Source organism: Colletotrichum navitas (genome assembly GCF_030913465.1).
Source record: "Colletotrichum navitas strain CBS 125086 chromosome Unknown LY79scaffold_57, whole genome shotgun sequence".
In the NCBI taxonomy this organism is placed as follows: Eukaryota; Fungi; Ascomycota; class Sordariomycetes; order Glomerellales; family Glomerellaceae; genus Colletotrichum; species Colletotrichum navitas.
The window spans coordinates 228,531-251,054 of NW_026850603.1; the positions used below are offsets into that span (position 1 = coordinate 228,531).

The 22,524-nt window shown below is 51.1% G+C and overlaps 7 protein-coding genes across 7 annotated transcripts; 4 read left to right on the top strand and 3 right to left on the bottom strand.

Annotated features, from left to right (window-relative positions):
• Nucleotides 1-4,123: 4,123 nt before the first annotated feature.
• LY79DRAFT_521176 (uncharacterized protein) lies at nucleotides 4,124-5,578 on the top strand (the record flags this gene model as incomplete). Its single annotated transcript, XM_060555319.1, has 1 exon — nucleotides 4,124-5,578. The coding sequence occupies one exon, from the start codon at nucleotides 4,124-4,126 to the stop codon at nucleotides 5,576-5,578; it is 1,455 nt and encodes a 484-aa protein (XP_060411320.1).
• Nucleotides 5,579-5,773: 195 nt separating this feature from the next.
• Nucleotides 5,774-7,711, bottom strand: LY79DRAFT_521238 (SGT1 protein-domain-containing protein; the record flags this gene model as incomplete). The annotated part of the gene is made up of 2 exons (XM_060555329.1): nucleotides 5,774-7,404; nucleotides 7,456-7,711. The coding sequence occupies 2 exons, from the start codon at nucleotides 7,709-7,711 to the stop codon at nucleotides 5,774-5,776; spliced, it is 1,887 nt and encodes a 628-aa protein (XP_060411321.1).
• A 524-nt stretch (nucleotides 7,712-8,235) lies between these two features.
• On the top strand, nucleotides 8,236-12,177 carry LY79DRAFT_314338 (RecF/RecN/SMC N terminal domain-containing protein). The gene is made up of 4 exons (XM_060552362.1): nucleotides 8,236-8,509; nucleotides 8,585-11,866; nucleotides 11,930-12,030; nucleotides 12,109-12,177. The coding sequence occupies exons 1-4, from the start codon at nucleotides 8,405-8,407 to the stop codon at nucleotides 12,140-12,142; spliced, it is 3,522 nt and encodes a 1,173-aa protein (XP_060411322.1). The 5' UTR covers nucleotides 8,236-8,404; the 3' UTR covers nucleotides 12,143-12,177.
• A 259-nt stretch (nucleotides 12,178-12,436) lies between these two features.
• LY79DRAFT_521187 (rpsU-divergently transcribed protein) lies at nucleotides 12,437-13,317 on the bottom strand (the record flags this gene model as incomplete). Its single annotated transcript, XM_060555321.1, has 2 exons — nucleotides 12,437-12,769; nucleotides 12,880-13,317. 2 exons carry the CDS (start codon nucleotides 13,315-13,317, stop codon nucleotides 12,437-12,439), a joined length of 771 nt encoding a protein of 256 aa, XP_060411323.1.
• Nucleotides 13,318-14,747: 1,430 nt separating this feature from the next.
• On the top strand, nucleotides 14,748-16,297 carry LY79DRAFT_314581 (uncharacterized protein). Its single transcript, XM_060552363.1, has 3 exons — nucleotides 14,748-14,991; nucleotides 15,112-15,157; nucleotides 15,546-16,297. Exons 1-3 carry the CDS (start codon nucleotides 14,788-14,790, stop codon nucleotides 16,055-16,057), a joined length of 762 nt encoding a protein of 253 aa, XP_060411324.1. The 5' UTR covers nucleotides 14,748-14,787; the 3' UTR covers nucleotides 16,058-16,297.
• A 1,418-nt stretch (nucleotides 16,298-17,715) lies between these two features.
• On the top strand, nucleotides 17,716-19,543 carry LY79DRAFT_671989 (uncharacterized protein; the record flags this gene model as incomplete). Its single annotated transcript, XM_060563994.1, has 8 exons — nucleotides 17,716-17,920; nucleotides 17,991-18,043; nucleotides 18,158-18,165; nucleotides 18,222-18,315; nucleotides 18,376-18,531; nucleotides 18,598-18,649; nucleotides 18,741-19,207; nucleotides 19,256-19,543. The coding sequence occupies 8 exons, from the start codon at nucleotides 17,716-17,718 to the stop codon at nucleotides 19,541-19,543; spliced, it is 1,323 nt and encodes a 440-aa protein (XP_060411325.1).
• Nucleotides 19,544-21,541: 1,998 nt separating this feature from the next.
• On the bottom strand, nucleotides 21,542-22,108 carry LY79DRAFT_521152 (signal recognition particle 14kD protein; the record flags this gene model as incomplete). Its single annotated transcript, XM_060555317.1, has 3 exons — nucleotides 21,542-21,840; nucleotides 21,901-21,979; nucleotides 22,082-22,108. 3 exons carry the CDS (start codon nucleotides 22,106-22,108, stop codon nucleotides 21,542-21,544), a joined length of 405 nt encoding a protein of 134 aa, XP_060411326.1.
• Nucleotides 22,109-22,524: the final 416 nt, after the last annotated feature.

A 22,524-nucleotide genomic window follows, 5' to 3' on the forward strand; every position in this document is an offset into this window, starting at 1 on the left:
CCAACCATTGGTTGCAAGTATTGGCCCTAGCGATTGTGAGACAGCTGTTTGTCAATGCAGTCAGCTCAAGCTAAGTCCGCATCTGCAGAAGCGACATGGGATCATATATCATTTTGAGCCACTCAGAAATGCAGCACGCTCTGCCTGGGCATGAATGCAGAAGACGTCAGTTTTCTTGCATCCAGGATATTCGACGGCATGGAAATGGCCTTGGCGAGATGGATCGACGGCCTCGTGCCTCCGTCTCTCAGCTGCAGGGAAGGCTCGCTCACTCCCCGACAAGCCACCCAGTTACTGAGCCTCATGCTTGGCTGAGGTGAAGCGAGATATGATGATGAGTAAAACTGCTCTCAGGCCAGTCAATATAATATGCCTTATGTAATATTACAGGCGGCAAGATGTGTCGCTAAAAGAGATAGGGCAATCTTGCCAGAACACCAGCTGAGGTCCGTGCTGGACATTTTGTGCTGGACAGTAATACCTCTTAAAGTACCACGTAAATACTAGTAAAGTGAACCAGGGGTAGTATGGGGTGGTGTTCCAGCACATCTGCATCCTTGACAGCGCTAAACCCCATATGTATAAATTTGACGAGTTTCCAGAACCGTCAGCAGCTTTCAATATTCTAGTCCGTTTCTCTCACGAAACCAGGTCTTTTGAGGCTACTTGAAAGATCGGCCAAGGAGCGCGGAGACTATTTGGTTTCTGCAACAATGCAAAAAAACTCAATCTCCTCCCAAGCAACGTACGGTCAGATACCTCTCGCCTATGTACTTGTTGACGGAGCACAAGCAACTCGACACGTAACTTTCATTCCTTTGCTTCAAGGGTTATCTTGTATTGAGATGTGTCGTCCATATAAAACAGCCTGAGCAACGAGGCTATCCACTCCGGGCAAGCATGTACTTTCCATGGCGACAACTGATGTATAGACTTGGACCAACTCGCAACCTTATAACTTGGGGTCTTCGGAATTGGGATCGAGCTGTTAGCAAGCTGAGGAGCGAACGTACCAACCAACATTAATTGGGCTAGATTACTCGTACAAAGAAGGAAGAGGCATATTTCGTTTATCAGAAAATCCCAGATTGAGGGCCGGGACAGGTCAAGGCCTCTAAAGCACCCGGCCCCCAAATGCGAGAAGCGGTAGGTTTTCAAGAGGCCACTGAACCAATGGCACCAGATGAAAGGCACGGAGATGGAAGAGGGCCAAAGGTGTCTGCGCCGTATGCTGGAAACATCCGGAAGGAGTGGATCTTATCTCGGACTTGGTGTCCACTATATTCCCCGCTTGAGCCAGTCGACGACTGCCCCAAAACTGCGGGTGGACGTCCGTGCCCCACCAGCCTCGCTTGACGGTGTCCAATCACCAAATTCCCGACTCGCTTGTCTATGCGTGGTGTAGCTGGGGTGTCCCTGCACGTTCCCAGTCTCGTCTTAGGCCTAATTACTACAGACCGAGTACCGTATCCTCTCAGCAGATTCGTACAGCGCACTGACCACGGGCTACTGGAAAGGGGTAAGCGGGCTGGCAGAAACAGGGATCTAGATGTGGCAAATGCAGGGGCTAGTCAACGTCAGCAGCAAGTTTGGTGGCAAGGGTTAGGGTTAGGTGGGTGGGTGGGTGGCTAGGTTGGCTGACCGCCTTTCGAAATAGGCCTAGTTTGTGGTCAGTGCGCTGTACGAATCTGCTGAGAGGACACGGTATCCGTACATAGGACAAAGTAAGATTCCCAACGATCATTCTATCTTGTTGTGTATGGGACTTAAGTCAGCCCCCCCCCATTTCGCGCTCCCCTACATTTTGCGCACTTTTCTACCTAAACCCTAGTGCTTTACACCTTTATATAAATCTTATCTCTTTATATAATAACTTATAACTTTCTATATAGATAGATATTTAGTATAAGTATAAGTATAAAGTTTTTAAGTTTTAAGTTTATAGTTAAACACTATTATATAATACTATTTACTTACCTTTATAGTATTTACTAAAAAACTATACTTATTTTTTCTTAAATATATACTAATAAAACTTAAAATTTACTTAGTTTTAAAATTTATTTAAAAAATAATAAGCTTAAAATAGTTAAAACTAGCTTTATATCTATATAAATAAGTCTAAAAATCTAAAATTACTTAAAATAAATCTTTAGAAAATAAAATTTCTTAGGACTTTTTTAGTACTTTTATATTAAATAAGTACTATAAAGTAAAAAACTATAAAACTTTATATTTAGTATTTAAAAGTTATTTAAAAAATACTAGCTTTAATAGTATAATCTTATTTATAGTATATTTTACTATATTAGTAAAACTTATATATTTATATAATCTCTAATAACTTATTAAGTATATATAGTATAAGTATATAAACTTTATTATAAAATAGTTTATAATTTTCTTTACTTTATACTCCTTTATTTACTCTTCTAGGACTACTCCCTAATTTATAAAAGATTTAAAACAGAATACGCGAAATGGGGGGGAGCGTGAAATGGGGGGGGGCTGACTTACTTTGCATCGACTTGGTAATGTATGCACCTTTATCTGCTCGTTTTCTTAGCCCTTCTCTTCGATACTGTCTCGCTAGCTTGAGTAGAATTTTTGACAAGCACACTTTGAAACCATCATATGCACAACACGAAAACGGCATGCTGCTGCATACAAAGCAGCAACACACCCTACGTCCATTGGTGCACACATCATCTCCCGTCAGATACTTCCGGGTGGGCCAAGATATTTCATTACTGCATATGCGGACATGGAGATCTCCGACTGAAATATGGATCCAAATATCAACAGCCTTTCTCAAACAAGACCAGCTAGCTCATGCAGCTTCGCTTGAGTTGACCCCAAGTGGCAAGCATTCCGATTCTCTTGGTATATTGCGTCGCAACCCTTCCGACTCCGATGGTGTGGTCTCGTTTCTTCGCATTTCCTCTCCTTCACTCTCACTCGGTCTTTGTCGCTTGGGCTCTTGACATTGTTCCTAATTATCTGATTGAGCTCGAGGCCGAGCTCGGGCTCGCCTTTGCCGGAGGGCATAAGGAAGAGATGGCTGTTGACTTACCGTACCTACTACGACAGGCTTCCACACATATTTTTACTCACACGCATCCGAGGAGCAATGCAGAAACATGGCTGCTTCTTAGCGTTGTCTCTCTCGCTTATTTCTCACACGCTCATTGAGCGCCTCTTCCCCTTATTCACAGTATTCCTCCATGCCCCACGTCGACTTATTTGGCTGGCCCACTACTCGCTTGCTGTACCTTCCTATTAGTTCATCTCTTCGTTGGCTTGTCATGGCAAGGTTTTCGCCTGACCTGGACAGAACAAGGTCGTCTTCAAAGCGCTACCACATGGCCTCAAGCCATGTCTGCGCGCTGCGCTCCATCCTTGAGTTTATCTTCCTACCCTCGACTGTTTCTCCGTGACAACCTATTGTGCATGTATTCTCAAGCCCGCTCGATTATGGTGTGATTGGACGCCCTTTGTAGCCCAAAAAGCAGCTGCCAGCACGGACAATCCTATGAAAATCGGCAGCCTATCCTGCCGAAACAAGTACCACGATCACGATATCATCGTTCACCGTCGCCCCGCTAACATTGCCGTGCTCGCTGGGGGTCGACGTACTTGAGCTTATGGCAGTCCTCCGTTGTTCTGATTCGCCTAACCCACTCGGCATCATCATCATCGGCATACTTTGGATCCCAGAGGATGCCAGGCAGTCTTCCAGTCATCCCCCCTCGGTCGTCCACTCCTCAAGTATGTCTCGCTAGCCACCCATTGCCATTGGATTCCTCTCTTGACATTGCCCTTCTTGGCACAGCGGCGTCCGTAAATTCCGGCCGGATCTGTCCGTGTGTCCATACTCATTGCTACCTTGTACATCCCGACAACATCCTCGTCTCGAGATCAGCAAGGGGCTCGCTATATCTAGTTACCGGCAGCCATCCCATTTCGCATGGCTTCTGGTGGGTGTCACCACACTCATACCTCGAATTCATCCTGCCTACAGATTGTCTGCCAGGACGTTCCGCAGAGCTGCAACATCCCGTTCGTCACGCATCAGCCATCCATAAGGCAGAGCCCGTGTCGCGCTTCAGCAGCAGAAACGTCCATGTGCGCGCCGCCCTCAGTAAATCCTATACAGGCCGTTATAAGCCGTTTAGTACCCCAGGCTACCGTCCAGCAAGTTCAGGTAATGCCCTCGGTCAATTGCCAGCGTATCTATGAGGTCAAAGTCTCCAACGGAACGGGCCTTGTTCTCGTCGTTCCTCCGCCGTCCATGGTCAAGCTCCTTCGATCTGAACGCGCCTCCGTCATCTCGGAGGCAGCAGTCTTGAAATGGCTTGCTTTCAAGACCATCGAACAGCCTCTTCTTCAAGAGCGAGCTACCGACCCGAATGAACTGCTCGAATCCCCCTCATATGCGGCCAAGGATGCGAAAGGAGCCCGAAGCTCCCTCGATGACGCGGCTGAGGATTTACGTTGTATGGTCCCAACTCTCGTATCGCATACTGCAACGTTGAACGAGCTGGGTCTCGAATATAGCCTCCTGAAACCAACACGAGGCGTCCCGATACCCGAGCTAAATCCACCACTCTCCCCCTCGGAACGTAGGAAAATCGACTATCAGATTGGGGAATTGTACAGGCAGCTATGCAAGCAGGTGTCCCCAACTGGGCGGTTCGGTCCTGCCTTTGCGGTTCTCCACTCGGTTGCGTCACCCTCCGTGACTGACCTCACGAAGCAAACAAAACGAGATGTGAACGCGAGGCTGATGGAATCAAGGGGAGTTCAGTCCTGGACTACGGCATTTCACTCCATGCTGGAAGCTGTTCTTCGGGATGGAGAGGACATGCAAGTTATGCTGGGATATGGCACCATTCGCCGGCATTTCAAGCGCCTTGAACACATACTCGACGAGATCAAAATACCTAGACTTGTGGCTGTTGACGTCGGAAAGGACACCAACACGCTCGCGTTGAGGAAAAACAGGCGAGGAGGCATCGCTTCTTTTACACCAAGCAAAACGAAGAGCGCTCTCGAAATCGTCCCCCAAATCAATGGCAATGATACAGAAAACGAAGGGAATGCCGGTCAAGAGATCGAATCAGAATCGGACGGTGCAGCAAATATTTGTCTAGATTGTCAAGACGACATCACCATGACCGGAATGAAAGACTGGAGCAACTTTGTATTCGGCGATCCGCTGTTTGCCCTCAACTTTGGCCGCGATCCGAGCAGCGACTTCCTTGCGGGGTTTGGCGGCTATTCCAGACGGCAAGACAAAACCTCGTCTATATTTTCCTCGGACTTGATCGAAGACAAGGAGAATGCTCACATTCGTCTTCTTCTGTACGAATGTTACCACACCGTTACCCACATCGCCAAGGGATACTTCCGGCCGCAAAAGGATAGTCACGGGCGCGAGCTAGAGGCTCGGAGGAGGCTCAATGCAATTCTGGCAGAGCTAGACGTACTGGAAATTACTCGCATTAGGAGGGGGAGAAGACCAAGTGGCGAATTGAATCCGGCGAAACGCTCCAGGAGTGGTGGTAAGGACGATTAAATCATTCGCTACATGTCAAAGGGCTGCGTAAATGCATGGCTACAGGTGAGGCCTTGTCAAGGCATGCTCACGTGAAGCACGTTTATCGTTGGCCTGGCATACGGCCGTCTACCTCCGGGGCGCTTCATGCGTGGTGGAAACAGCTGTTTGGTGACCAACAATAAACCGCCGGACTTATTTGGCCATTACACTATCTCATATCTTGCTTCCCTCGGAATCACTCATGTCTTCGTCTCGCGGGAGCTGTAGCCCCATCATGCCTAGGATGTTGCCAGCTGGGCCTGGCATGCCTACTTGACCCTTGAAGCTCTCAAGAAGGTTCTTGGCCAAATTATAGTCAATATCGACTTCTCCGTCGTCGCCGCTGTCGTCATCGTAATCGTCAGTAGCCCTATGATCAGCCGTCACAGCTATAGTCCTTCCACCAACAGCTGCCTTCCCACCCTCGCCCATACCCTTGAGTATAGAAACATCGTTTCGTGATTGGTTCAACCTCAGGGCGCCATGTGCGTTGAGCTCAGCTTCGAACTGAGCAGACAGCTTCCGGAGCTCTTCGTCCTCAGATTCCTTCTCCTTTATACTTTCCCCGGGTGCTGGCCGTGCAGTTCTAGTTGCTGTTGCATCCGGCTCATTGGGTACTGATGTTGTGCTGGACTCTGCCGGTGCTAATCCCATCATCTCTCTCATCATCCGAGAAAACTCTGCCTCGTCGAAGCTGATCGCCTTGTCCTCGTCCTCATCGTCTTCGTCACTCTCGTCGTCATCTATGTCCATCTCGTCAACCTCGGCGCCATCGAGCCCTGCGCTGTCGTCGTTTAAGAAGGCCTCGAACCGAGATACAATCTTCCGCAGGTCTGCCTGCGTTGTAGCGTCTCCAAATCCCGGGTTGGATCCCATACGTTCCCCACCTCGCCGTCCCGCCAGCTCGCTCTCAAAATCGGCGTAATTGATGTCCATCCACGACTCATCATCTTCCAGGTGAGCATCTCTCCATGAATTGATCTCATCATCTCCGGGTAACACCGAGTCCCCATCCTCTTGAAGTTCCTCGACAACAATGCATGCCTCTCGAGCCTCACGGTTGTCCGTGTTTTTAATATTATTGAGCATGATTTCGAACCCGCATGTGAGTTTCATGCCCATTTCGAGACGTGCCTGCTCGGCCCCCTTTGCCTCTTGAATAACGGTGGCCCAAGAGCCGGGAGGCTCAAACCTCTGAGACTTGAGTTGAGCAAAAAGCACCCTGGTGAATTTCACACTCAGTGTGACCAGATCCTTCGGAGGGAAGTGGAGGTCGGTTTTCTGAGAAAAAAGAGCTTTCAGATCCAGAGCGTCACGAAGGTAGAACGATTCCACGGCCGGAGCGACAGCCTTAGGACTCTGGTGGAGAACATGAGCGAGTCTTCGAGGGACCGTTACGAGTGAATGGTGCAGAGACTTCTGGATCTGGTCAGGGTACTTCTCTAGGCGATAGAATGCCTCGGCTTCAATGAAGTCTGAGTGAACCAGCTTGTCAGGGGAACTCTTGATGATGTTTACGGCATCTGGCAGCGTCAGTAGCTTGAAGTTCAAGCTTTCGTCGGGTAGCTGAGGAATGATGTGAAGGCAGCCGTTGTTGATCCAGACACGGTTCTGGTCGGTTTCAGGACTCAACCACTTTGGAAGAACGTTGGCTGCTTCTATCAGGAGGAACTCCCCATCTGAATCGAACACGCGTACCCAGACATTCGGGTGGGACTTGGAGAGCTCCCTGAGAATGTAAACTACTAGCCATTCATCCTCGATGGAATCTCCGTAGTCGGTTGTTCCTCGTAGAAAGGTCAAGCCTAGCCAGATATTAGGTGAGACTTGAGTGTTGCGGCATGTTTAAAGCATACCTTGTTCAGTCACTACGTCAAGAATGAATGTGCCTTTCTGCCAGATATAGTCGGATGTCAGTCGGGTTGTAAGCTGCAATGCTGATTTGCGCAAGTCTTCAAGATGGGATAGATGGTTTTTGTGGTTGTTCTGGGTGTTGGGGTCGACCAGGAAGATGCAATACCAAATGCAATTTTCCGGCAGGCTCTGAGTGTTGCCGACTTTGGAGCCGTCACTAGAATTGCCTACCGGCCGTTCAGATTGCGGCTCCGTCATGGCTAGCACCCAGTTCGATACGGTTTTTTCTTTCCCTTGGATGAGTCCGGGTTGCTGGTCGTGGATATGGATGATAGCTGTCGTGACCAAAATGCGTTACACAATGAAGAGTGTGGTGAGTGGTTCAACTGAAGCTGTGAAAAATAAATCTATGCCTGTGGCAAGTATGGGAGTGGAGTAAGCTGGCTGTATTCCGCCAAAATGTGAGATTCCACGTTGTCGCCATCTAAAAGATTGAAATTGTGGATGACGATGTATGGTCTCGGTGCTATTAATGAGTCGCTAAGGCGGAGCTACTGGAACTGACTATTACTTTCGGTTCAATTCGGGACACCAAGTCTGAAAGGTCACATACCTACCTAGGTAGAGTACAGGTACTGCCTGCTTGGGCGCCTTGCAGTTCCTATGCTATCTAAGTACCTCGGTAGGTACTTAGAGCGAACGCACTGTACGCGTTAAGTACTACATTCCCAAGCAAGCCCCACCACAGAAATTCGCACGTCGCGTATCCCTGTATACCTTCCGGCGCGTCTAAGCTTTGAAGCCGTTGTGCTCCGCCCAAGACCTACATTCATAGCGCCCGCCCATTGACGCCTACCAGGACACATCATCATCCTCATATTTGAATATTGATAGGCTGCCACCTACAAGGCAAACGTATGTTTGCGGGGGGATTTCTCGCCGAAATACAACATGACTCCTGCCAAAAGGCCACACGCCGCCCTGGAATCAGCGAGTGTAGACAATGAGGTACTGGAGGTCCAGCACGCAAAGTCCTATCTTAGCCAAGACACGTCTGTAAGTACGCCTGGATAATGACACAGTCCCAGACCTGGAACCTGCTACGACTGCTAACATCTCTGTTACCTGCAGTCAAAAAGGGCACGATTGTCTTATTCCGCACAGCCGAAGCAGCAAGCGGCTGCTCAGAAGGACGAAGCCAATAGCTCAGATAGCGAAGCCGCCGCAGACGATCAAGATGACGAAGAACCTGAAGAAAGGACGGGACGCGACTCTCCGCCACGTACTCAATACGAGATTGCCCGCGATAATGGCTTTAGGCACTTGCAATACGAGGATCAAGACGACCAGCGTGCCACACAGAAGATCAAAAGCCGCCCGCAACGCATCGGCGAAAACCACGCAGCGGAGAACGGCATCATTGAGAGCGTTGAGTGCATCAATTTCATGTGCCATGAGCGGCTGTATGTTGAGCTGGGCCCCCTGATCAACTTTATCGTTGGCGAGAACGGCAGCGGCAAAAGCGCTGTGCTGACGGCCCTCACTTTATGCCTTGGTGGCAAAGCCAGCTCTACAAACAGAGGTGGAAGTCTGAAGAGCTTCATCAAGGAAGGCCAAGCCAACTCCGTCATCATTGTCAAAATTAAAAACCAGGGCATCGATGCGTACCAGCACGACTTGTACGGCGACGCCATCACGGTTGAGCGCCATTTCTCGAGGGCGGGCGCCAGTGGCTTCAAGCTCAAAAGCGTGACGGGCAAAACTGTTTCTACCAAAAAAGCTGACGTCGACGAAATATCTGAGTATTGGGCGCTGCAGGTCGACAACCCACTCAACGTACTGTCACAAGACAACGCACGACAGTTTCTGAACTCTTCGTCGCCGTCAATGAAGTACAAGTTCTTTGTCCGCGGTGTGCAGCTGGAACAGCTCGACAACGATTACAAGCTGCTCACAGAAATTCTCGAAAGCCACGAGGCCAAGTTACCGAGTCTGGAGGAGCATGTTCGTCGCGCCAAAAGAGAGCATATTGAGGCACAGAAGCTGAAAGACATTGCTCAAAGGAATGAAGAGATGAGGAAGACATATCGCCGCCTCAGAAACCAATTGTACTGGTCCCAAGTTGCTGAGCAAGAGGATACGCTAGCGAAATATAACAACGACATTGCTGCCCTGGACGAGGAGATTCGCTGCGCTGCTATCAACATTGAGCATGCAACACAAGCTCTGATTCAACGTGACGAGCAGTTGGAGCGCACCAAAACAACAGTGGATAACGAATCACAGGAAATCGGTGCAATTCAGGAGCGCATTGAGGCCGCGGATGCAGCGTACCAAGATGCCAAGAAATCTGTTACCGACATACATCACCAGCTCAGGGATGTCCAGCAACGCTTGAAGAATGCCGGGCAAGGGATGGCGGAGTTCGAAAGCAAGATCCAAGCCGAGGAGCAACGCTTGGGTGCGGGAGCTGGCAGTGCTCGCCAGGAGCAAGAGACTCTTTTGAATGAAGCAAAAGCGGAAGAGGTTTCAATCAAGGAACAAATGGCCGAGGAAAAAGACAGATTGCCGCAACTCAGGGCTGAGTTGGCTCAAGCCCAAAAGGCCGCAGATGGGGTTAAGCACGAGTTCGATAGAAAAAGGGGGGAGATTTCCTCAGCTGAAGGGCGTTTGCGCAACCTGGAGCAGAACAGAGGGTCTCTTTGGGCTGCCTACGACAAGAAAATCCCACTTCTCCTCCAAGCTATCGAAAAGGATAACGGATTTCAAGAAAGACCTGTAGGCCCAATTGGAGCCCATGTGCAACTCACTCAACCCGAATGGTCGCCCATTCTGGAGACGGTCCTTGGCGCGACCCTGGATGGTTTTCTTGTGTCCAACAAGACGGATCAGCAACGTCTGGCTAGACTGATGCAGCAGGTCAGACTGGACCGGACCCCTCCGATCATTATCGGCAAACGGTTGCCACCTAACGTCAAGCTAAGGGAGCCTGATCCAGCTTTCGATACGGTCCTTCGTGTACTCAAGTTCGACAACGACTGGGTTCGCAGCCAGCTCATCGTGGCCCATACCATTGATAAGATTGTCTTGATAAGAGAGAGGGCAAAAGCACAGGATGTGATGATGAGCGACTCACCGCCGCCGAACGTCCAGGCTTGTATATCCTTTCACGATGGCGCGGGGAAACGAGGCACTGGCCTTCGAATGGCCCGGTCCGGTGGCGCAGGGTTCAGTCAAAGCCCCATCAGTCCTTTCCCACGAGCGCCACGAATGAAATCGGACGACGAGACACAAATCAATCTCGCCAAGGAATCCCTAGCTCATCTCCGGGGAGACCTGCGATCCATTGAGCTGAAGCGGCGAGAACTTGACCAAACGGTTGCGAAATGCAAGTCGGTTCTGGCGACTCAAGGCCAACAAAACCAGTCACTGGAGCGACAGCTACTGAGGGTTCAGGCCAGAATTGAGGACATTTCAGCAGAGCTCGACCAGTACGAAGGAGCCGACGGCAGACTTATCTCCCTCCGGGAAGAGCTAGAGAAGATCAAGGCCGAACGAGACCATCATGGCAGTCAATACGGAGAGATGCGACTGCGACAGGAGGAACTCAACAAGAAGTGCGAAGAGTGCAAGAAGACTCTTGCCGAGGAGAAGGGGCGGATGAAGGAGTTCGAGGTTCACATGGCCAAGTTACAGCTCGCAGTCCAGAAGGCGGAAGACTTGCGAAAGATGGCTGTTCTTGAGAAGAACCGTGCCTTCCAGAACCGTGATGATGCGATTCTAGAAAAAGAACGAGCGGAGAGAAAGCGCGATGAGCAGGCCGAGGTTGTCGCTAATTTCACCCAGCAAGCCATGGAAAAGGCACCTCAGCGAGTGTATATCGAGGAAGGCGAAACACATAGGAGCATCGAGAGCAAGTACGCCACCGTCCACCAACAGCTTGAAAAGAGAGCGCAGAAACTCGGAGCCTCGGACGAGGAGATCAAAGAACGGGCGGCCAGGGCCGAAGCCGCATACGAAGCTGCGCAACAGCTTTACAAGGGGCAACAGGAAGAGCAGGCGGCAGGTAAGCTCAACTTGGAAGATCGATTAAACCGGTGGCGACTGTTCCAGCGACACATCTCGGCGCGCGCTCGCATATGCTTCCAGTATCTCTTAAGTGAGCGTGGATTTAGGGGCAAACTTGCTATCGACCATCCTCAAAAGAGGCTGCAGCTTTTCGTGGAACCAGATGAAACCAGAAAAGGGACTGGCGGTCGAAGCACAAAGACGTTGTCAGGAGGCGAGAAGTCGTTCTCGTCCATCTGCATGCTGCTGGCTATTTGGGAGGCCATGGGCTCTCCTCTTCGGTGCTTGGATGAGTTTGACGTCTTCATGGACAACGTCAACCGCACCATCAGCACAAACATGTTGGCAAGTCTTGTCATAATGGTGCGAGTGATTTCTTTTGTGACTAACCTCAATATTTTTCACTAGATTACTGCCGCCCGACGCTCAGTGTCACGTCAGTACATTATGATCACACCGAACGCCATCGAGGGACGGGCCACTCTCGATAAGGACGTCAAGATCATCCGGTAAGTAGAAGTTCTCGCCGAGAACGCTCGTAATGGAAAGTGATCCTTGTAGAGATGTCCAGCTAATGCAGTTTCCAGTCTCACCGATCCCCGACAGAGGACTCTGGTCTGATATTGCAAGACCCCTTGTATGTGCAGCGCACTGGCAACGTGTTTTTTGACGATGGGCGTTCGAACATATATTATGGCAATGGGTGTTTTCTAAATGACGCTCGAGTATCTGGCAATGAGCTCGTCGCGGAGTGGTTGGTAGCGTATTTAGCTGGCTGGTGATTGAGGGATAAGATTCTATCAGACCGAGGCAGTCGTTTTATACAGTTTGGTGTACATGATACAAACATGGTAGAAGACAGCGGGCTGCGTTGTAAGAAATGGGCACCAGCCGCAGTGGCCGTAGGTCCAAAGCCTAGATTCGGAGCCCCTTGCTTCTCAGTACGTTGACACCTGCGCTAGCTGTGAAGCCAACCCACTGTCCCACGGAGCCCAGGACACCGCCAGCCTCCTTGACCTCGTTCAGTCTCCGCCGAAGGAAGTCCTTCGTATCTCGAAAACCAGCGGACTTGTCATTGGTCATGAAAAGCTCGCTTGAGGCGTATATCAGTGATAAGCTCGCACGCTTAGTATACCACGAAGCATCGACGGAGACGTCGCCGGAAAGAAACCAAATCTCGTCCACCAGTTTGGCCAGTTCCTTGATTGAAGCGGGCGCATAGCTCGGTTGTGCCATGATGGCCAATGCCTGTTGCATCCACTGTCAGTATGTAGAGAGCATACCTGTTGTCCGTAACAAGCAAGAAGAATGATAGAGGGAGAAAGGAAGAAGTGGGAAAGGGAAGGGGATTGCGCTACCTCTTGCCAGCGGTCGATGATGGTTGCATTTTCTAACAAGCGCTCCCACGTGAGACGCTCGACTTTCTCGTCAATATCAAACTGCGACCTCTCCCCGAATATTTCCTTGCTCTTAACAGCCAAGCCTTCCCGCCTTTCCACAAGATGGTGACGGATCAGGCTAAAGGGGCCATCCGACAGCACACTGGTGCTGATATCGAGATATCCGGTATCCTTGGCGCCAAGAGCGAGAGCCTTGTGCGAGAAACCGTGCTCCGGCACATGCTTGTGGGCGGCGGATAGGATAGTTTGTTCGTGTGGGTGGAAATATGTCGTCGAATCCGGATGGTCGTAGGATTGATAAGATCGGCTTGTTCGGGGGCCAGCAAAGGCTGCACTCGGACACTGGCGAAGAGACCGCAAGGCCGTTCTAGCTGCTGGGCGGCAGAGAAGTGACATGGCTTTGAAGTGAGCGGCAACGTAGGTAGGTCTGGCAAAAGGCAGAGCGGAGGTTTGTAGCATTCGTGGCGACAAATCGAGGATAACGACAGGCAGCTATAGTGATGCGTTTTGCCCTCTCCTTCTGGTCTGGATGCTATACCTTTCCGAATAGTGACAAAGCTCAGAAGGCGGTTCAATCACGGATGATCCCGCGTCGTCTAATTCCTCGAATCGGCTCGGCAGACTTTGGCTAGGGGGCGTGGAAATAGCAGCGGTTAGCAAGCAAGCCGGATTAACTGATCCTCCAGGCCTGCATAGATACCCTCAAAGGGTAAGAGTTACTTGGACTTGCCCCCCTTTATGCTTAATAACGTCCGTCTTCTAAACTTATTTTACGAATATCGGTATCGTCAGGGCTGTAGTTTACAATAAGCGCCATTCCTAATAGGGTCGTCATTTTGATGGTGATGAGGTCGAGGTTGGCGAGGTATGGAGGCGAGATACAGCAGTCACAGCTAGTCAGCCAACACCAGGGGTTTGTAGTGCCTCTATCTACAGTACTAGGTCAAGAATCTGGTCACAGCAATAAGGATGGCTAATCAAAAGCTGCAGTAGGTGGTTTGGACACAGGACCTTTGGTGACGCACTGTGAAGTGTCCTCGAGCTATTGATGGGTTCCCCCCCTGTCAACCCGAGAGTACTGTGCACAATAACAGCAATAAACCTCATATCCTAAAGGCTACAGGTTCAAATCCAGTTTTCTTAGATTTTTTTGTTCCAAAACAGCTCCGCCGGGGAGGGTTAGAATAGTACTAACCCACCCTGCTTCCTACGCTGTGCTCCAGGTTAGGATAGGCTAAGAATATCCCTTTTGCCTCTATTTTTTTATCAAGATAGTTGTGTCATCACTAAATTCACTGTTTACTGAGGTTTATTACAGTTATTGTGCATGGTACTCTCAGGTGGACATAGGGGGGACACTATCAGCTTGTCTGATCACTTGAAAAAAAGAAAGAAAAAATAAAGACCTGGACGAAACCCATCTTACCGTGAACAGTCTTCCCGTGATTGAACATACTCAATGAGAGACAGGTTCGATGGTTCAAACTTTGCACAAGGCTGAGGAGCATGTAATCATCATGTAGCGTCCGTCGTCGGAAGTGGGATAGCGAACCTGAGAAGTCAAGATTGCGAGCTGTTGTGGGAATCGGGGAAAACGTACCCCCTGTTCCACCCTTCCAGAGCCCTTCAAGCTCTATTGCCGCGGTCCTCAATCCCCTGTAGCTCGGATCCACTTATGTATCTCTGCAGCCAATCGCCGTTGGCAATTGAGAGGAAGCATTGTTAGGTGTTTGCTGAACTACCTTAGTGAGCACTGACCAGTGGGAGCTACGGTCGGAATTCCAACCGTTGAAGGAGGAACCCAAATACCTTTTCCTCTCCTTCTGGAAACCGGTACGGAGACATTAAGAGGATCGCTGCTGGTTGATGCCTGATACCCTTGCATGCCTGGCGCCTTTCTCCAAGCTTCTCCATTGGCGGCGGTCTTTTCGCCAATGTCGCGTTGTGTTTGCGACATCTTTGATTCTGCCTTGCCTTGCCTTGCCTTGCCTTGTTTATTCCTCCCTCTTGCAGGAACCGACAGACCCATCTGCAACCAAAGCAAAGTACATCACCCTCACTCAGCTCGAGGTAAGTGGACAGAACACCTCACATCGCAAGATTCTTCCGTGTTTGAAATCGAAACCCCTCTCCCCTTGTCTTCCGCCTCACTTTGCCCAAGGAGTTAACTAACGCCTTGACTACCTTCAGCACCATCTACCGTTCACTCACCGTCACCAATCGCGGCGGTACACCTGTATGTGACCTCCAACCCTCTTTTTCTTCATGTCCCTCAAGGTACCTCCCACTTACCTTCTTAACCCGTCCCCGAAGAGTGGGCGCCACCCCGCCGAGCGTAGTGTACATCAGCTGTGGTGTACTTCAAGTCGCGTCGCTCAAATTGTTCCGGCCCAATTCGCGTCATCTCCCTCCGTCCTGTTTCATTACGCTGCCGCTGCCGCCCACACACATGTCCAATTGACCATACCCACCCTCCCTCCCATCTCTTGACAACCGTCAACGCCTGTCTGCTGCCTGCTTTATTTTGCGAGCCCGCGCCTACCCTAGCTCCCCACCCGACCCGACTTTTGCCTTGTCCAACCTCACTCTGCCTCGCCGCGTACTTTACTTACCTCATCCATCAGTCACTACACACCACACGTACACGCTGTCCATTCTGCCCTGCCTGACCTCAGGTATCTCGACAGCAACGCGCGCGCGTCACATCACTTCGCATTGTATTGTATCGCATCACATCACAGCACACCACAGCACCAGCAGCAGCTACACGCAACCACCAGCAGCGCATCACGCCGCCGCACTGCATATTCTGAGCTGCGAACCAAGTCGTTTTCCACCATTCCCTCTCGGATCACCCGAGTTGTCAATTATGGGTAAGTCTCCGTCGGGTCTCTTTTGTCTCTATCTCCATCGCCGCTCGCCTTGTCTCGTTCCTCCCCTCCCTCCAGATGGTCTTTCCCGTCATGCTCGCGCGTCCAGCTTCCTCCTATATCGCTTCTGCTCCTGCACCAGCTTCGGGTCTGCCTTCACATTGCTTGCCATTGTCGGCGCTGTTGCCATCACAAGCATCCCCCGCAGCACCGTAACTTCAGGCGTCACCTTGGTTGCCTTACCTCCCATTCCCTTGCCTTCTTGAGTGTACTTGCTTTCCGGTTCCTCGTCACTGTATGGTTCCTCCCCATACAATGTACATGTTCACCCTGAAACACCATCCCCCTTCTTTCTTTCTATGCCAACCCTGCTCTCGCGACGCTGAAGCCGCAGCCATGCTTGGGTGTCTAGAGCACTCTGCCCTTTCCCCCTATACCTTTCAGTTTGTCAGGTTGAAGTGAGGCAATCATCTTTCGATGGGACGGCGAGGCTCTGACGAACACTCATACGGCATCTCCGGCCAGCATCTTCCCAAGCAGCTTTCCCGCCCCCATCATCTTACCCTGCTTGTCCTCTCTTTATCCTGCCGCTGCCCTGGCCATACACGGCATCACCCGGCTTTACATGTACATGCACACACGGCTACTCTGGGTACACTACCTGAGTTGGGACAGATGCCGACATCCCTCCATCCGCCCAACCATTCAACCCCCATTCATCACACCCCATCCAACCATTTACTCACTCATACACTCGCCCATTGATTGATCCAACCATTTGGCCCATACACACACACATTTACATTACACGCGTGAGCAGCTCCACGCCTCACGTAGCCCCTTGTACCGGCTTCCCACCCACACCTCCCTACCTTCCTTGCCCCCTCCCCTTCCCCTCCCCCTCTTCGTCCTTTCCCACCCCTCCTCTACAGAGTACCGCCCACACCTACCTGGCCTTGGGTACCGTACCTTAGCTGCATGCCCTTCCGCTCCTTCTCCGCCAATTGGCCTCGTGCCCCCTCGTCCTTCTCTTAGATTGCTACTGCCCACCTTCCAGTTATCCAAATATCATTGCTGCTACCCTCCTCCTTCCTGCGTCTCCGTCTCCCTGTTCAACCCTCTCATGTCCTTGCTTTCTTCTCACAAACACTTTGAGCAAATCCTGACTTCTCAAACTCGGAGACTAACTTGACCTCATTGTAGCTGATTCCGGCGACACCTATCGACCTGGAAGTGTAAGACCACCCCGATTCCTTTCGTTCTCCGAAATCAAAGCATCCCATCCGTATCGCTATCCTCCCGCGTCTTGCTCTGATCCCCCTGCTGGACTCCATCCGCACCCGTGCTTGCGCCGGTGCTTGTCAGCAGTTTTACCCATTCCCATGAATTGCGCCGCGCTACCCTGAAGCCGCCGGCATGGCCAGATGTCTTCATCATCGTTGCGCTTTCCTCGCTCCTTTGGTATGATGGCAGCATAGCGAGCTAGTTTCATCTCCAGGCACTTTTGGGAAGGGCTGTCTATAATGACAGCACCTTCCTTGATCTTGGTTCATCGACCTCGGAAGGCCGCGCCTTCTTCATACGGCCATGCCATCTCCCCAACCTCTTTCCTTCAGAAAACTGTCTTCCCGCCACTTGGCCTTATCTGCTTCTTTGGTTGGTCATCACGTCCAACACTCGCTTTCCTACGTCGTCAAGTGACAAACCCACCTGAAAGCACGTCATGAACGACTGTTGTAGCGGCTTTTTCGACCAACAGCCAATGGCGACGTTCTCTGCTAACTTGCGCCAGCGGGAGAGATCTCGGTCCCCTCGACGCGGGCGTTCACGCAGTCCCAACCGCGCTTCAAGACGTCGTTCCTTTTCTCCTCGAAGCCGTTCCCGTAGTAGAGACGAGTACCGTGGAAGAAGAGACCGTTCCCCCATGACCGGAACAGGAGCTCCATCTGGAGGATCTGGCACTGGGTACGGAGGCGCACCGCCGCATCGATCATACGAGGAGCGCGCAGCCGCTCGCGAGCAAATGATGAGCAATATTAGGGAGACGTCTCAGCAAGATCGCCGAGTCTATGTCGGCAACCTTTCCTACGATGTGAAATGGCACCATCTCAAGGACTTCATGCGACAGGGTGAGTGCATTCTCGTACTTGGCGGCTTAGTGTTACGACACGGAGACTGACCGCGTGCTGTTCACTTTAGCCGGAGAGGTTCTCTTCGCCGACGTGTTACTACTTCCAAATGGAATGTCGAAGGTGGGCTTCTACACGTAGTCTATGGCTGGTTTTTCTTTTGTGGACTCTTCCCTCTGGCTATTGATGGAATCGTTGGATTGACGGGTTGGGACGTGTGTCCATGGGTCTATGTAGGGATGCGGGTAAGTCTGCGTTCCATCGCCAGACTACTTGGTCATAGCACTAACAAACGATGTAGAATTGTGGAATATGCGACGCGGGACCAAGCCCAGAACGCTGTGGCAACGCTCAGCAACCAGAACCTCATGGGCCGACTTGTCTATGTCCGAGAAGTACGTCATAGAACCAAAACCCGTCGATCGCTGTGGGTAGTAACTAACTGTTATCCCTAGGATCGCGAGGCTGAACCTCGGTTCATCGGTGCTACCGCCAACCGCGGCGGTTTCGGTGGCGGCGGTATGAACCCCAGTGGTTTCGCTACTGGCGGCGGCGGCGGCATCGGCGGCTATAACCCGGGCGGCGGCAGCCGTCAGATTTACGTTGCCAACGTTTGTGATCCCTTCGTCCCTGCAACAGTTGGAACGCCGGCCAGCACTGACTGATCTTCTCAATAGCTCCCGTACACTGTAGGCTGGCAAGACCTCAAGGATCTGTTCAGACAGGCTGGTAAGTCAAAGCCCGCCTCTTACACACACCGCCGCTGGCTATCAGGTCCCCAACCCTTGAGGAATGCTCGGTGACTAACTATACGATTTAGCTCGAAATGGAGTCGTGATCCGCGCCGATGTTCACTTAGGACCGGATGGTCGCCCAAAGGGATCCGGAATTGTCGTTTTTGAGAATCCCGATGATGCCCGCAACGCCATTCAGCAGTTTAATGGCTACGACTGGCAGGGCCGCTTACTTGAAGTCCGCGAAGACAGATTTGCCGGCGCTGGAGGCCCTATGGGCTTCGGAGGCCGAGGCGGCTTTGGCGGCGGTGGCATGCGAGGCGGTTTTGGAGGCGCTTATGGTCGCGGCGGCTTCGGCGGTGGCCGTGGAGGTTTTGGCGGCGGTGGATATGGTCGAGGAGGCTTCGGTGGTGGCCCCGGCGTTGGTGGCATTGGTGGTCCTGGCGCCCCCGGTGGCTTCGATGCCAATAACGCGCCATCGGTTCCCCCTAACCCCTTCACTGACTATGCCACCGCCGGAACCGACCGAAGCGAGACTATCTACGTGCGAAACGTGAGTCATCTGATCGCCGGGCTGTAGCCAAACGCTAACCCTTTCCAGCTTCCCTGGTCCACCAGCAACGAGGATCTCGTGGAACTCTTCACGACTATCGGCAAGGTCGAGCAGGCAGAGATTCAATATGAGCCTAGCGGTAGATCGCGCGGAACCGGTGTGGTTCGCTTCGATTCCGCAGAGACCGCTGAAACCGCAATCGCCAAGTTTCAGGGTTACCAATACGGTGGCCGACCCTTGGGTCTCAGCTTTGTCAGATATCTGAACGCTGCAGGTGGCGGTGACATGATGGAGACGGACGCCCACGCGGGTTTGACACAAGATCAGATTATGTGAGGGCGGATTTGAGCATAAAAACGGGCCTGAGGTAGTTGTTGCGATCGACGAGCTCGGCGAAGCTTGGGTTGTCATCCCAGCTATATGCAGCCAAAGCAAAAACACCCTCGCGACGGGTCGGCATTCAACTGCACGCAGTTGTTCCTACACCTGGGCCACGCTTCATTCTACACTCCTTTTCTCTCTTTCTCTCTCTCTCTCTCTCTCTCTTTCGCTCCTTCTCTTGCTTCTTCTCGCAATTGTCTTTCGCTTTCATCACGATAAACAAACCGTCTTCAACTTGCGTTTCGGGTACTCAAGGCGGGGAGGGATTAGCCGCACACACGAACTTGTCGACCAGTTTCGTGACGACTTTTTCATCATGTAACGTTGTTATCAGTTAGGATGGTCGTTCTGACCCCGGTAGCCCTGGTAGCACAGTCATTGCAGGCAAGTATCTCGGCACAGCCTTCGTCTTGGGGCTCGATGTGGACCTTCACAGAAAAGTTATCATTTGATAGGGACGCATGTCTTAATTTCTTTGCAAGGTCGAGCGGGAGGTGACTCAGAGCCTCTACCTAGAATGTATTTTGAAATAGCATATGAGCTTTGTGCGCGACGGTGGTTACCAGATATGACGATTTGGGCTAGACAACGACGACGTAATGATTGATCATAGGAGAAGTGTGGCGGACAGGCGACATGCTCTTAAGTTGTATAACTCACAACAATGCGTCGGTATGTCTGGTTTGCAGATGAGTGAACAGGCGTTGTTGCTAGAGGGCATGGTGTAGCCCGCATCATATGAGTTTGTCAAATGCTGTGGACTAATGTCGCTCAGATCATTCATCTTTGTCAGGTGGATGTTGGGTTTGGCAGGTCGCCAAACGCAGCTCATCGCTGCAGTGTGACGTTGATGATAGGCGAGATGAGCCTTGAACCTGTGGACACCATGAGAGGGTAACGCGACTGCCGAGTCATGAAACGGACCTTCAGGCTTGGGTGCTTTAGCCAGTGATGTTTGTGCTTGTAAGTGCGTAGCGTCACGATACTCGTCTTCTGGCCGAGCCCTCACAAGTTCTCATCTTGGCCAGTCATAGACCGCTACCCAAATGCCATACAAACTAGCCATGTGCAACATACTATTGCAGTCCTACCGGCGTTGTCTACCAGAGAGGCGCTGCTTATATAGCTCGTATAAAGGTTGAATTGTTGTTGGGAGCCGGGCTGGTTTATCTTCCATCTTTTTTTTTTTACGATTTTTTTGCATTGTTCCCTGAAACTTACAGACCAAGATCTATCTCCATGTGCGAACTCCATCATTACAATTGCACTGGGTGCGGAACGAGGTGGCGAACGCACAAGAAGTTATCAAGCTGCGAGAGCAGTGATCCAGCTTCCATGTGCCCAGACAGTCTGTGCATGTACGTTGGCGACCCAAAGAAACCCAGGCGGGCTGAGTGCGAAGCGTGTACACAGGTCAGAGAGACTCTTGAAGAGCTGGGCGACAATGGCATAAACCAGGAACGACTGATTTTTGGACTTGATTGAACGATTCCGAAAACAAAGTGGGCGATGGATATGGTTAGATTCAAGGCAACCGGGTTGACGTTAATCGTGAGCCGGAGAGGACAGAAACTTGGACCTCAAGGCACGTGGTTCTGTATATACATCCTTAATGTATGCCCAGAATTGTAACATAGCCTTGTAGCTGCCTCTCAAGTTGCAGTTCATCTGTAGCATCTAGCCACTCGTCGACGTTCATTGTTTGATGCCGAAGAGGCTTAGAGCTGCAACGGCATACGCCCTCGGATCAACAAGCCACATCGCAGGGCTTGCATCACAAACGCCTCCTGTCAGACATACCCAATGTCAAACTTGTTGGTTCCAAGACTCGCATTTTCTGGCCCCTACAGCTTCGAGGCATCGTCTTCATAGTGGCCCTTATCCATATCGCCATGCGCAGCCTCAGCATGGTGGCTCCCTTATGAAAGGACGTTGCCCAAAGCCAACACAACGTCAGGAAGCAGCGGGAGTCGTCATAGCCCCTCCCTTTTTCTTCCTGGCCTTGGCCTTCTTCTTGCTCCGGTCTCTCGGCTTCAGCGCCCCCATGCCTGCTTTGCAGATGTCGGCGTATCGAGCATAAAATGCCTCCATATCATCTGGCTCAACTATCGTTGATATCTTGACCTTGATATCCCTGTGTTTCTTTGACTTGCCATTCGTCGCGCGCACGATAACAGGCAACGGTGTCGCGGGATGGAGATCTGGGAAAGGGTCTGCGGCCGTTGGCGAGGGCTGGTCCTGTTCGTACGATACTTGGCGGAAACGTCAGCAATTCATCAGCATTGGGAAGGTGGCAGCCGTGATGATCATACATCGCTTCTGAACGAGAAATATCGAGCCATGGCCATTCCCTTTGCACTGCTCAAAGAGGTCGACTAACTTGCCAAAGAACTGCACAGAACGCAGGTTAGCCAGGCGGTGAAGGGAAAACGCAAGCCACATACGCGTGACAAATGCAATAGGAAAGGCGAGCTGTGATATGTGGTTACTTACCTCGTCCTGGCTCAGGTGACCCGACATGATCAAAACCGCTGCTGTAGGCAATGCTGGGTGAATACCTGCTTGTAGGCAGTTGGATTGTTCTCTATGCAAGGTGCTGTTCCATGCAAGGGCCCCCAATCAAGTAGATAAGATCGAAGTCCGGAAGGCTGCGCGATTCCAATCAAAAGGCTCCAGCCCCGCAGTAGTTACATATACGTGCTAAGAGGGGTACACTTACGATGTACAATCGACGTGAACTATGGGTTCTTATATGAGAAACTTGAAAATGTTATAAAAAAATACTTTGTTAATACTATTAGCTTTGTAAATTAAGGATCATTCTGTGAAGATAAAGTGTGCATACTGTCAATAAGCTGTTTTTATGCAGCTGAAGTTATCGGTTGTAGGGGTGCCCGTGTTACGTGCTGCATTGCGTTATCCTGTTGCGCCCGTAG